This window comes from Leuciscus leuciscus (genome assembly GCF_965113295.1).
Source record: "Leuciscus leuciscus genome assembly, contig: HAP1_SCAFFOLD_153, whole genome shotgun sequence".
In the NCBI taxonomy this organism is placed as follows: Eukaryota; Metazoa; Chordata; class Actinopteri; order Cypriniformes; family Leuciscidae; genus Leuciscus; species Leuciscus leuciscus.
In genome coordinates, this window is record NW_028118514.1 from 81,264 (window position 1) to 95,848 (window position 14,585).

Here is a 14,585-nt window from a genome sequence, read left to right on the forward strand (position 1 = left end):
AGCTTGTTTTCTTTTCTTTTTTTTTCCTTTTTTTATAAAGTCCCCCCTAGAATCAAAGCAACTTAATGCCTTATAATGCCAATTTGTTGACACACCATTGAAGTGCAGTTTACATATTAATGTTATTTCAACATTAACTTGGTACATCAGACAGCGACATTGTATTACCAGTGTTTAAAAAAAATTATTTAGAATCAACGTCACATTGTGACATTGATCAAACACATTACCAAATAACTTTAGTAATTCAGATTTATTTCTCTCAAATAAGTATTAACATAGTTTTTAATGGCAGTTCTGTTTTGTCCTTATAAATTGCGAGTTATGAAACAGTTAGTAACCTCTATAAATTCATAATTGAAGGATTTAAGTAGAAACACAGGATGCAATTATGCATTTGAAAAAAAAAATTGTGACTTCCTTCAGCTTATGTGATACTATTCACTGCAAATGTTCCTTTTATTCATATATACATGGTTCTATGAATGTATTTTACAAAAAACATGTAATCTTCATTTCTATAATGTTATTATATTGTAGTTACAACCAATAACTTTAGTAATTCAGATTTATTTCTCTCAAATAAGTATTAACATAGTTATTAATAGCAGTTCTGTTTTGTCCTTATAAATTGTGAGTTATGATATGCAATTATGCATTTGGAGTTGTTTGCTTGTCAATGTAACTAATGATCAATCATTCCTGCAATAAAATAATAATGTGTAGAAAATAAATAAGAATACTTACAAACAGTTGTACTAAATATATATATATCTTCTTTTTACATATTGGTTTAAAAATATTTTTAAAAAATTGTATTACACATCGTTGACCTTAGGTTATTAAATGTTTGATCAACACACTTTCATTCCAGACTTTTATTCCATGTAGTGATGTTGGAAAAAAGTTAGGCCCCACCCCATTGGATTTAAATTCCACTTTGAATAGCGGAAACCAAACGACTTTATCGAACAACTTTTACTTATTAGACTTTGTCGAATACGTATTATTCCCTGACTGATTTTTCCATGGCTGATACAGTACAGAAAAGGTAATGCTTCTAAACATTATTTTTTTGTGTTATATCGGTTTCCTCTAGTCAGCTCCAGGTCGACGAATGCGCCCGCGTTCCTCCGACTTATTTGCAGCAACATAGTCTCCGAGTATCAACATTTATGGTAATAATAATCAATGTTTTTTGATCGGCTATTCGGCATGCGATTGATTTCTGAAGTGTCTCATATATATAAACATTAAGTATTCAAGGTGCTATAGGTGCTATGGGCGTGGTCTTCGTGGTAAGCGCTAACGGGACATTTTTTGAAAACATTAAGACGTCTTACAGGTCTAAAACTGCTAAACGGTAGTGTAGTTCCAAAGTTTTGAAGTAAAGCCTTTATGTAAAGAAAATGTATAGTTAGAATCCAGCTTTCAACTTCGACTTGTTTTTTGTGAATAAGCTACAATCAATTCATTGAGGTCAGAGGTCATGGTGGTTACAGAGAAACCAATTTCTCTCAACCAAAAAAAAACAAACAAACAAAAAACTCATGTTAACAACGTTTCAAAGCAAACCTATTGTGTTTTCAATTTAAGAGACACCCGATCACCAGGCATTTTCCACCTATATTCTTAGTTTAAACTGGACTGCAAATACACTACCAAAAATGATTTTCCAACTTAGTGTTTGTCTTTTTTTTTTAAAACAGTCCAAATATTGAAAAATATATATACACTATATATAAATAATTATGCATTTAATAGAGGAGTAAAACGGAATAAGATGCAATGTCTTGTTTTCTGGAAAGAATACAAACAAAGCGAGTTGTTTAGAAGAACAAACAATTACTACAACAATTGCACAAACAAATTATTTTATTTTTTTAAAACCAAGTTTTCAAGCGAATTCATTGTGTGTTTCTCAGCGTTTAAAGACAACGTTTAGGTTTAAGATGACCATTGTCATTAAAGGGTGTGAGCGTGCACAGACTAAGGCCCTCACAATGCAAATGGCATTAGTGCAGGGCAGGCCCTGTTGTGCTGCTGCTCATTTAGTGTGGTTTTTTTTTTTAATTACATTTCTTCAAATCATGAATTGTTCTTTAAAATCGTTGAAATAATTTCTTTCACGTGTCTGTTTGTCTCCCAGGACTCCTGATCGTCATCTTGTCCACTGCTTGCGGTGCCACAAGCCTCAGGAGTGCATCTCCGTTCACCTGGCTCGTGTGTGCATGAGGAGCAGCACTCCAGAGGAGAGAGCAGCCGAGGTGCAGAGCGCAAAGGCCTCAAGCAAGGGTTGGGTCCGCTACGGCAGAAACTGGGACTACAATGTCATCTGCAAGCTCATTCCTGACAGATGCTCCCAGGCCAACTTGGTCAATGAACTTCTTCGCCGCGGCTTCTTCGTTGCCAATCAGCCCTCGGAGACCGATGCTGAAGCTCCATCTCCAACCCGCGTAGTCCCGTCTGGTCCGACTCAAAAGTAAGTGCAGTAAACCGTGTGCTACACTGCAAAAAGAAAAAGAGTGTTATTCCCCCTCCGTATCCTTGTCTCGTTTTCCAGTCCAAATATCTAACAATTCTTAAATCAGGATGCATTCACTAGATGTCATAATTATAGTGGGTCCTGTTTTCTGTGATAAGTAAATCAGATTGAAGGGAGTTGTTAACAAAGACATTCACTGCAAAAAATGCTTTTCTTACTTAGTATCCGTGTCTTGTTTTCCAGTCCTAATATCAAAAGAATTTCTTAAAATCAAGATGAATTTACTAAAGTAGTAAAATGCTATATTATGTCTGGTTTTCTGTGGAAATAATTAAAATGAAGGGTTTTTTTGCTTAACACAAGCAAAACTATCGGTCCATGGGGTAAGAAAAATATGGTTTCTTATTGAATTTAAGGTTCTTTTTCTTAATCCATGGACAGATAGTTTAGCTTGTGTTGAGTAAAAACCCACTTCATTTTAATGCATCTTCATGTAAGAATTTTTAGATGTTTGGACTGGAAACCAGACAATAATACTAAGTAAGAAAATGTTTGTTTTTTGCAGTGCAGCATCTTATACAAATCTACTCCTCTAGTAAATGCATTTCGACTTGAGATTATTTAGCCATTTGTACTGGAAACAAGACAAAAGTACTAATTAAGAACATCAATCATGAGAAATGTAGTGTGGATGTTACCTACCATAAGGTGACAATGCAACTGAATAAAACAAACAAACAAACTCACTGACATGTGCGACCACACTTTTATCCTGAGATGATAAAGTCACAATGCCAAGAAATGCTCTTGGCTCTCACCTGCAAACACTCTGCAATCAATCAGTCAATCACCCTCATCAACTCGACACAGTGTCTGTCAGCTGTTTGTCTGGTGTTGAGTATGATCCTGCCATGTGTTCCCTTGTCTAATGTGCCATGTTGTCATTGGTTCATTGTTTACAGGTGTCCCTTGTCTTGTCATTAGTCTTGTGTGTATTTAAGCCCTCATGTTTGCCACGTGTCTTTGTCAGTTTTTTGTTTCACTGTACCCGTGTTTGCTGAGTGTCATGCCGTCCCATCCTTCTGTTGTGAGTTAATGCCACGCTGTGCTTTTGTTCTATGTCTGATCTTGATATGTTTCTAAATGCATTTGAGTTCTCATCTATACTTGCCTCCAGCAGATCCCTTACACCTGTCTTGTTTTTTGTTTTGTCCAAACAGGTTCTTCCTCTTTGGGATTGCTGCACTCAAAGATTGTCAAACTATTTTAAGAGTGGCGAAGCCGGAAATAAACAGGATGTGTCAAGATCTGGAGATGGGCAGAAAACTCGGGCACAGAGAAAGTACCATGTATAGGTACTACTGCGAAGCTACACTGGTTTTTGCCCACATGCTGCGCCCGATTGCTGTGGAGTCCTTGACAGTAAGTCCATGTCTACTTTAAAGACTTTACGCTCATGATATGATGCAGTGTTTACGTATGCATTAGTGACCGCTCTTTCGTTATCCAGGATTCAGATTGGCTTGATCGGTTTGAGCATAGTGGCAGGGTGGTGATCGGCGTAGGGAGGGGCACGGATACCAACACGCTGCTTGCCCTGACCCAATGGGAGGAAGCTGTGAGTTTTAGTATGACATAAACAGCCGATGACTTGCTACCATTGTTTATACCATTTAATAATCTTTTGTTCGCACAGACATTTTTTCCCTTTTTTGTTTTTGTTTCCCATAGTGTTTGCAGGTCTACTTCAGCAAGATAAGGCCAGGGAACATCTGTCACGAGAAACCATGCAATGCCTTCTTTCTTGTGTCCTCCGGTGAGGCGGTCTCCAGCGTATCGCGAGACCTCAAATGCCTACACGATCTGTATGTACCTGCACATATGCGTGTGTGAGTGCACACCGTTAACTACATTTTGTCAGTCACAGTCATTTCACAGGCAACCCTTTGTGTTCCATTTTGTTTCTGCAGGCACAAACTTCCCCACTTTACTAGCCAGGATGTGCGCAGGGCGGTTGGCATTGCTGCGCAGAAGCTAACGGAGCCCCAACGGCAGGCGGTGCAGTTTTACCTGGACCGTGGCGCTCGTGATGTCGGACCACAGGACGCTGTTGACGCAGCTGTGCTGCTGGACTCTTTGTGCGTGTAAGTCTCTTCACGCAGCAAGGACCTAACATGTCACAAACAATCTTTACATCCGAGTAGCCATAATTTTGCCCAAGTAACAAACCTTTTTGTTCCTCGCCTACAAAGCAATTCTTCGGACGACGACCACCAGTCATTTGCTGAATTGGCTACAGCCGGAGGCAGTTCGAGTCTGCCAACTGCCCGCAAAGACTTCTCTGCATTTGTGACCAGTTTTCCCATTTCACTGGATGGGCAGCCTCCATCGAAAAAACAGCGTGTGAAGTATGGGTTTCCTGAAGACGGCACCTTCTATGATAAGTGGCGGGTCTCGCAGTACGCCCAGAGGCGGGAATATCTTCTGGGTAAGTCTCCGAATCCACCAATACAGCATTGTCCCGCATTTTAACATGCAGACGCTGCAGGTTGCTGTGGGGTTGTGTGTTTTTTTTTATTTTTATTTTTTTTATGCAAACCCAAAACCCAAAGACCTTTTTCTACCACACACTATCTCTATCAAAACGCAGCAATGTCCGACTCACACCGATCACTTTTGACTTCTTTTGAGTAAAGTGGTTTCATTTTGTCTTTCAGAACACTTCAAAGTCCATAAGCCTTCGACCGGAAAGTTGTCGAGGCTGATTAGGCAGGAGGGGTGGAAGTCCAACTACCCGAAGCCAGAGGAGATTCAACGGTTGTGGAAACCATCTCCTTCCAACCTCGCCATAGAGTCGGATGAGGCCATAATGAAGTGCCTGTCTGAGCAGACCTGGACGGGGCTGGCTATTAAGGACTTCGGTGCCAAGCAAGGTCGTGGTAAGGGTAAAACTGTGGCATTAGTTTGTTCTATAAATGAAACGTGGGCCATGCAACGTATACTGCAAGGAATTATTAGCATAGGCAGTAGAGGTTTTTTTTTTGGTAAAAAAAAAGTAAATTGGACTACTTTTCAGATTGTATTTCATAAAACAACATCTCAGGAAAATGTTAAGGGGTTTAAAAAAAAAAAAAAAAATTCTGTTACAGAACAGGGCATTGATTTCATACGTGTCCACTGTAGAGGACACCAGGACTTAAATCATGTTTATCAGGCATTTTGTGAGACGAAACAAGTGAATATGGAAATAAATTATACATCAATATTTCTATGAAATATTAGATATTATTATTCAAATGTTGCCAATTATTACTCCAATTATTACACTTCTTTTTTCATTAAATGTTGCTCCAAGAACACATTAATGTGCACATTAGATACAGTTTATAGATACATTGCATTGAATGGGAATATTAATTTATGGACATTTTACCCACATATTGCATAAAGTAAAATGGTGTATCAATTCATTCCATTATTTCTTTCATAACATAGTTGAGAATAATCTTTATACAAATTTTGGTTGAAAAAATCCTGAAACCCCCAAATTTATTGGTGATTGAAAAAAAAAATCCCATTGTTTTTGCCTATACATATAATTTCATGTCATTTTATTTTTTAAACAACTTAGTCCTGACGTCCACTACAGAGGACATAGCATAACGTATGAATAAAATATTATTTTTCAAAAATGTTTTTTTTTACCATTTGTTTATTGTGCTCTAAACAGTGTGATAACCTGGAAAAAAACTAAATTCAAAAAACTTTTTTTTTCTGGGTCCCAGGAGGATATCTGTTGCTAAAGTGGAAGTTGTCTCAAGTTGTCCAGCAGAGGGCAGCAGATTCCTTTTTAAATGAGAAGTCCCGCTCCTTATTCTGTTCTCAGTTATGGCCTAAAGTTTATTATAGATGCAGAATATTAAAAATGAAGGGGCAACGTGTCTGACAATCTTTATGAATAGACAAAATGATATGATATGTTCAATCGACCCCACTGTCCTTCGGTCTCAAATGAAATGCACATGTGCTTTAAGTAGTTTTTTCTCTTTTTTATTTTTTACTTTTTATATTGTTATGTTTCCTTTTCATGTAAAGCACTTTAAATTGCCATTGAGTATGACATGTGCTATATAAATAACGTGCCTTGCCTTTGCTACGAGGGGCAAAACATCAGTGGCCACGAGTGTAAATTAGAGATATTATAGCCTACTGTATGGCCACCGCTACTCTACTAATTCCCATCCCCCTCTGTGACCTGTGACGTCTTACTGTCAATCAAACCTGTTGTTTTACACCGTGTGAGATCGATCTTCTGCTGATCAAGGTGACAGTCTTTCAACTTTTTTAATTATTTGCATGATATTTCAAGTTATGCCTGTACTTATGACATCACGTGAGCGGTTTCGAAACTGGGCTACTGAGTGGATAAATAACAGTTTCATGTGGCTTTGAAGTGATCGAGCGTTTATACGCTGTGTTGTTACCTTGTAACACTTTTGCTATAGCTTTTTTTTTTTTCTCTGCCATATATAAAACCATTTGGACATGAACATTTTTTTACTAAAAAAAATACCATGCTTGAACGTCATGTAGCGAAACAATGATTAATTTTGTAGTCTTTATTGTTCTCTTGTTTAAATTGTATTTTTGATTGTGTATTTATCAACATCTTTGGCTCTTTTTAATTTATACTTTTTGAATGATTATTTGTAGGTTTTCTAAAAAGAATCAGTTATTGCAAGAGACTGATTTTTGACGTGTGACAATGGAAGAAGGTAAGGCCCGATTCACTAGAAAACTGCCATGCAAAGTTTGGTCCCACTTCATCAAGTGTCTTTAAGGACATCGTCAATGAATGAATAATTTAATTACATATATATATATACATAGAGAGAGAGAGAGAGAGAGAGAGATCAAATGATTCTATCCTCAAGTCCTTTTATTAGACAATTGCTTTGAGTGATAGCCATATGGAATAAGTTAGCACTGGGACAATAACCCATCTCATAATTCACATTCATTATTTCTTTCTAGAGTCTGTGAGACGCATCAGAAGGCAATACAAGGATGTAAGACGACATGTTGTCCAACTCATTATAGATAGCAAGGAAGACATGAGGAGGCTAGAGCATCGTCTGCTGGATCTGGGCACATGTACAAACAGTAAAATATCAATTCACATACTTTTTTTAACATTATATTTATTTTGTATAAGGCAAGACACATTTAAAATTGTAGTTGTGTTGTCAAACTAAATAAACAAATAATCTATCACTGTGTTATCCACCCTTCCACAGCAGAAACTGTGTCAGAAACTCAAGTCAGCCCACGCATAGAACAGTGTAAGTTAGAAATATTGCGTCTGTGATGTGAACTATGGGAAGGCTCTTTGAAAAGTGACATTATACACTCAGTATGTTTTCAAATACAGGCATTACAGATGCATGGAGAGGAAAGAATGTTTTTGTGATGGTCTCCAAAATTGGGCCATACAAAGTCTTCTTTTTTGACCTTTACAGTACTTCTCCAGGTCTGGAGCTCGAGAGTGAGGTACACAAACAAACAGTCGCTTGACTTTATTATTATGTATAATAAACACAACATGTATGCACCCTCATGTGAACCTCATTGTCAGCAGGTCATCAATGCCTTCATCTATCTGGAAATCCAGAAATTCAACATTCGGTCAGCAGAGCAGGCATTCTACATAGACAGCTTTGAAATGAGAAAAATTTGGCGAGGACATTTAACAATGCTGAAGGTTGGTTTTATTCAGTGTAAATACGATAAGGTCACAAAGGCTTTGAATTCTAACAACAACAAAAATATTTTCAGATTGACCCCTCAGTGTACCACTTCATCATTGGCATCACAAACAAGCACAACCACTGGACAGTTACGGTATAAGATGGAACTTGCTTTGTTTTTGAAATAAACCAAACTAAAATGGACCATTAGTGTGCATAACTATGTTTCTATATATTCTAAAATACTGAAAGGTTATCCTGCCATCACAGAAGAAGGCATTGTTTTTAGACCCAATGGGAGAAAGTCAAATCGATATAATGAAGTGCCAGAAGGTGACAAGGTATGAATAAATAAAATCAAAGGCTTTTTACAGTAATGTATTTGAAACTACAATGCATAGCGCTGTCATTTGTTACATTGTTGTTTGTCAATATAAGAGCACTGATGCTTCAGAGAGGATACGACGCCTCAGCCTGGACGTGCGAGACGGTTCCTCATCCCAAACAGAGGGATTCCTCGTCCTGTGGAGTTTTTGCACTGAAGGTATCAAAGGTGTAAAAAACTGCTCAACTTATTTTGATGAGTTAATGTAATATGTTTTCCTGACATATAAGATTCAACTTATTTTTTTAAGTCAGTTTGATGAATTCAAGTTTCAATGACTTAAACATCCAATTTGATTGAATAATAAATAAAAAAATAAGGATGATTATATGATGGTGGCCATGGACATCATATAGTAATTTCTAATAGCACTGTCCTAAAATGACAACATATATATATATATATATATATATATATATATATATATATATATATATATATATATATATATACACACATCTTTTTTTATTACATTTTTTGTAGTTTGCCGAATGTATTCTCCGTCAGCAGCCAATTGATTTTTCCAGTGATGAAGAATCAGTTAACAACCTCAGGAAACACATAGCTGTCACTCTTCTACAAGACAGTGGTACGTTTCACGGAAGTTCTCAAGTTCAGACAGAGCACCATTCATTTTAGTACACATCGTTTAAATCACTGATGCATAACCAGTTTTTTAAATTATGATTTAGTATGTAGAGTAGACCTTATGGCAGTAAAATCCTTGAGCTGTGAATGTCTCGAGAAGCTAATAAAAATGTTCGTAATGATTATTGCAGTTCTTCCCAGACATGACACAGGGAGAGCATTACATCTATATAAATTGTTTTTGGCCTCCTATTTTTTTTCTCTCTTTTATTCTGTATTGTTTTCTAGATGATTTAACCCGGTTGTGCTCATTCTGGTTGTGCCAGGACGCTGTTGACGCAGCTGTGCTGCTGGACTCTTTGTGCGTGTATGTCTCTTCACGCAGCAAGGACCTAACATGTCACAAACAATCTTTACATCCGAGTAGCCATAATTTTGCCCAAGTAACAAACCTTTTTGTTCCTCGCCTACAAAGCAATTCTTCGGACGACGACCACCAGTCATTTGCTGAATTGGCTACAGCCGGAGGCAGTTCGAGTCTGCCAACTGCCCGCAAAGACTTCTCTGCATTTGTGACCAGTTTTCCCATTTCACTGGATGGGCAGCCTCCATCGAAAAAACAGCGTGTGAAGTATGGGTTTCCTGAAGACGGCACCTTCTATGATAAGTGGCGGGTCTCGCAGTACGCCCAGAGGCGGGAATATCTTCTGGGTAAGTCTCCGAATCCACCAATACAGCATTGTCCCGCATTTTAACATGCAGACGCTGCAGGTTGCTGTGGGTGTTTTTTTTTATTTTTTTTTAAATTTTTTTGTAAACAGCCGCCAAGTTTTTACCAATGCTTAAGGCATTTTTTTTTTCTAAACCCCTTAACACAGCAACACACCCACATCACACAATTAGCCAAGGGTTTGATCTCCTGGTCAAAACTAAACCTTTGTTTGTTTTTTTTTAATACAAACTCCAAACCCAAACACCTTTTCCTACCACACACTATCTCTATCAAAACGCAGCAATGTCCGACTCACACGATCACTTTTGACTTCTTTTGAGTAAAGTGGTTTCATTTTGTCTTTCAGAACACTTCAAAGTCCATAAGCCTTCGACCGGAAAGTTGTCGAGGCTGATTAGGCAGGAGGGGTGGAAGTCCAACTACCCGAAGCCAGAGGAGATTCAACGGTTGTGGAAACCATCTCCTTCCAACCTCGCCATAGAGTCGGATGAGGCCATAATGAAGTGCCTGTCTGAGCAGACCTGGACGGGGCTGGCTATTAAGGACTTCGGTGCCAAGCAAGGTCGTGGTAAGGGTAAAACTGTGGCATTAGTTTGTTCTATAAATGAAACGTGGGCCATGCAACGTATACTGCAGTGAATTATTAGCATAGGCAGTAGAGGTTTTTTTTTTTTTTTTACAGAACACATTTTTCAAATGAATGCAATGTTTATTCAACCAACTCAAAATGTAATGTTTTGTTCTATTGTAGGAGTGGTTGCAACACGGCCCTTTCTTAAAGGGGAAATAGTTTGTGACTATCACGGGAAGGTGATTCCAGCATCAGTTGGGAAGGAGATGATGCGGGACCTCGGTGACCAGGCTGGCTACTTGTTTTTTTTTAAGGCGGGCCAAAGAGACCTATGTGTCGACGCGCAGACCTTTCCCTGCACATGCCATCCCAACTCGGACACGTTTGGCCGACTCATAAATCATTCTGCAAAGATGCCAAACTTAAAGCCGTTTTACTGCTCCGTTAAGCTGAGTGGAGTGAAAACGGATGTAATTTTGTTCAAAGCGCTCTCTGACATACCTGTCGACACCCAGCTCAAATTCGATTATGGTGTTCGGAGGACCTCATTCCGTGGCGAGGGCTTAAACCTAGAATGGCTTGATGAGTAGGCCAGGACTTGCACCTAAAAAATCTGTCCTGTCACTTTTCGACACAGGCGAAGCTTGGTTCCGAGGACTGGATGAATTTGTATGTGGATCTTGTGCCGAAGATGGCTGCCTGCCGGGGTTTTTTTGTCTCCCCTTTCCCCTCAGTCCACAGAGCTTGATTTCGTTGCCAGTTGTTTTGTCTCAATTTTATAGTTCTGTTATAGTTTTTATTTTATAGTTCTTTAATGTTTACATTGTTTCTTTTTAAGATGTTATTTTGTAAAATGTTTGTCACTTTTTTATTTTTCAAATAAATCTGTTACCCATCTCAATTTCTCTGCTTGTTCTCTATAAATATTTTAATTTGAGATGTCATGCATTAGTGTATACAACCAAATTACTTTTTAGTGTATACAAAAGTGAGCCCCCCCCCCCCCCCTCCTGATTTGAGCCTCTGAGTCCAGTTCTCATGCTCCGTAGGCCCTTAACATTGCAACAGAAACCAGTGTATTTACAGAAAACAATTTCAAAATGAATGCATTGTTTATTCACAAACTCAATGTAATGTTTTCTTCTATTGCAAATCACAAGTGGTGTTGTGGCCTTTGACCCTGCATGCAGACGGCCTGACGCAAAGTGTACTTGAGTTTTCCCCACCTGTTAACCTGTCAATGCGTAATGGTTGCATTTGGCGTGCATATCAGCACCAGTGCTGAACCGGCTCAATGGCTGTATGTAATGTGGCTTTGTATGAATTTGAGCACCTATGCCCAGTTGTCCTGCTCTGGCTGGGCCTGGATGGATGGATGGCTAATACATTAAAACAAGCAAAATTATCAAGTTATGTCCCTTTTGATCTGTTTCTATGTGTGAGTTGTTTGTATTGTTCTCTGTCCAGGAAGAAGACTGGATTGGTCCTGCAGTCTGATTGGTGCCACGTCCTGATTGGTCAGCTGACTCCTGATCGTTTATTACATATTTGTAACTCTGTGGTCTAAGTTTTAAATGTTAGAAAAATAAATGCCTTTTAAGACATCTTTCATCTTGTGTGTTGATCTCATGTTAGGGTTAGGGTTAGGTAGGGAGGTAAAAACGACTTTCACCCTCATTAGTAACCACCCTCATTTGCATATATGGAATCTGATTGGCCGAATCTTAACTGTCCAGATATCTGCAACGGTGTGTTTTATCTGTACGAAACTTGGTTTATATAGTAATTGATGTATGGCTAGTCGACTGGTGGTGGTTTGGTGCGCCTCTAGCGCCACCAGGTGTGTAGACACGGTACTGCACTTTATTTGTTTTTTTTTTAACAGGGGTCTATTTTATAAATTGCTGTTGTATCTAGGGTTATTTTATATAGGGGTGGTCTATCCTGGTATATTTTGGGTAGGGTCTGTGTAGGTCCCGCCAGTGGTCAGTGTTTTTTGGTTTTGTTTTCTGTTTTTTTGTGCAGGTGGTGGGTAGGTATAGCTGGTTAGGTGAGGTAGCGTGCCAGGCCTTTGGCCTTTGACCCTGCATCCATGCAGACGCCCTGACGCAAACTGAACTTGAGTTTTCCCCCAGCTGTTCACCTGTCAATGCAAAATGGTTGCATTTGCCGTGTATATCAGCACGAGTGCTGAAACAGCACCAATGCTGACAGGTAAGTGTCTATTTCTATAGATGGAGTGATGGATGGAGTGATGGATGGATGGATGGGTGGATGGATGGATGGATGGATGGATGGATGGATGGATGGATGTGAACTTGAGTTTTTCCCAGCTGTTCACCTGTCAATGGGAACTGGTTGCATTTACCGTGCATATCAGCACCAGTGCTGACAGGTAAGTGTCTATTTCGATGGATGGATGGATGAACAACTTTTTTTTTTGTAAAAATATGTTTTTGTTTAAAAAAGTTAATGTTTTTTAGGCCTGTGTTACATGGATGGGTGGAGTGATGGATGGATGGAGGTTCATGATAGTCAGGTTAAAGTTCATAGAATAGTTTAGATAAAGCATAGTGAAAACAATCTGATTTTCTGCTAACATTTGTGAAATCTTAGCAGGTTAATCCATGTTATGTAAACTGTTCTCCACCAGAGGGCTTGATTGAGCAGGTGTTAGGGTTAGAGTGAGGGGTTAGAAATGAAAACTAGAATCATTCACCGGGAAAATCATAGATGGAGCTCTACTGCCATCTAGCATTCACACGCGAACTTTGCACTGATTCATGGATTTATAAAAGAGTTATTATTAAAGAGTGTGATTTTAATTATGTAGATTTAATTGATGGAATTTTTAATATGTAGTCACATGTTTTTTTATTAAAGGTTATTAGTCAACAATATTTATTTTTGAACTCATGATGATAGATAGATAGATAGATAGATAGATAGATAGATAGATAGATAGATAGATAGATAGATAGATAGATAGATAACCAACAGTGAGCTGTACTAATGGATGACTGTATTGTGTAGTGGTAGGCATGCAAATTCGGCCATTACCCAGTTCACAAAGGACCATTTGTAAGTGCAAATTGGTGTGACTAACTATAGCAAAAAAACAAACTAAACAAAAACATAATTTAAAGTTACAATAAAGAAAGGAAATAAGTATTACTTTACTTCTACCTGTGATTGTTTTTATTCTGTCCTGTTGCTCATATATATACACATTTATTTATTTATTTTTGTCTCTGGGGTAGGTGGGCATAACTTAGTGTTTGGGCCGGGGTCAATTGGTATGTGGGTTGTTTTTTTTTCTTTGGTGGGAGTTAGTGTTAGGGTTTATGTAAGTCCAATCGACAGGCCCGCCATTCCGCTGACCGCTTAAAATAGAAAAGATTATGGTAATAGGTAGAAAGCCTCAATTTTTTATTATTATTAATTAAAAAAAAAAGTTTTTAGGTCCTGAAATCCATCGTAGACACTGAAAGGTCAAAAATGTCAAGCTGTCTGCCAGACGGTGAAAATATAAAGGTGAGTACTTATAATATAATATAATGTTTATTTATTTATCATGTGGTTATGTATAATATCTTACAGTGTTTATTTATTTATTTCTGTGTCCAGGTTGTAACAGACAGGAAGAGGGATCTGATGTTGTAATGGTACAGCAAAATTGAGAGCGCATTGATTGGACGGCAGGAGACACACTAGGAAACCTGCACTTCAGACTGTACCATGAGGGCAATAGACTGGTTCCTCTTCTGCCAAAACTTAACATCAAGGTAGAGGTGAACTGGACCGCAACGTTACAACTGCCACATTTATGTGTCCCATCTCAAGCACAGAGAGAGCATCACTACAATGTGTCTTTCCACGACCAGCACACGGTCAACATGTCATTCTTAATTGTGCCTCGTCCAGATGAGCCTGACTGTTTGTGGGTCAACTATGAGAATAAAACAGACTGTCAAAATGCTGAAAGTGTGAGTACTTTAAGTGTGTCTGCGGATGACCTGTATAAATAATCTCTGGCCGTAAAAGAAAAAAAAAAGTTCCCAACTCAGTAATTGTAG

At 38.4% G+C, this 14,585-nt stretch overlaps 2 protein-coding genes and 1 long non-coding RNA gene across 7 annotated transcripts; 2 read left to right on the forward strand and 1 right to left on the reverse strand.

The window, feature by feature from the left end:
• Positions 1–1,857: 1,857 nt before the first annotated feature.
• LOC309491370 lies at positions 1,858–3,271 on the reverse strand. The gene is made up of 2 exons (XR_014203087.1): positions 3,188–3,271; positions 1,858–2,508 (listed from the first exon to the last, which is right to left on the reverse strand). It is a non-coding gene; the product is annotated as an uncharacterized lncRNA (long non-coding RNA).
• Positions 3,272–3,341: 70 nt separating this feature from the next.
• Positions 3,342–6,531, forward strand: LOC309491369 (uncharacterized protein). Of its 3 annotated transcripts, none has more exons than XM_082190398.1 (7): positions 3,342–3,572; positions 3,706–3,907; positions 3,996–4,103; positions 4,217–4,350; positions 4,456–4,629; positions 4,738–4,973; positions 5,203–6,374. In XM_082190398.1, exons 2-7 carry the CDS (start codon positions 3,782–3,784, stop codon positions 5,757–5,759), a joined length of 1,335 nt encoding a protein of 444 aa, XP_082046524.1. In that variant the 5' UTR covers positions 3,342–3,572; positions 3,706–3,781; the 3' UTR covers positions 5,760–6,374. The 3 variants fall into 3 exon arrangements, with proteins under 3 accessions (XP_082046524.1, XP_082046523.1, XP_082046525.1); XM_082190399.1 differs by lacking the exon at positions 3,342–3,572 and having other exon boundaries at positions 3,602–3,907; positions 5,203–5,424; positions 6,271–6,531; XM_082190397.1 differs by lacking the exon at positions 3,342–3,572 and having other exon boundaries at positions 3,600–3,907.
• Positions 6,532–7,120: 589 nt separating this feature from the next.
• LOC309491368 (uncharacterized protein) lies at positions 7,121–11,410 on the forward strand. Of its 3 annotated transcripts, none has more exons than XM_082190394.1 (13): positions 7,121–7,260; positions 7,520–7,648; positions 7,783–7,827; positions 7,917–8,035; positions 8,124–8,246; positions 8,321–8,386; positions 8,485–8,573; positions 8,671–8,776; positions 9,101–9,206; positions 9,494–9,572; positions 9,681–9,916; positions 10,285–10,506; positions 10,690–11,410. In XM_082190394.1, the coding sequence occupies exons 1-13, from the start codon at positions 7,251–7,253 to the stop codon at positions 11,097–11,099; spliced, it is 1,740 nt and encodes a 579-aa protein (XP_082046520.1). In that variant the 5' UTR covers positions 7,121–7,250; the 3' UTR covers positions 11,100–11,410. The 3 variants fall into 3 exon arrangements, with proteins under 3 accessions (XP_082046520.1, XP_082046521.1, XP_082046522.1); XM_082190395.1 differs by having other exon boundaries at positions 7,520–7,639; XM_082190396.1 differs by lacking the exon at positions 7,121–7,260 and having other exon boundaries at positions 7,521–7,648; positions 8,005–8,035.
• The last annotated feature ends 3,175 nt before the right edge of the window (positions 11,411–14,585 follow it).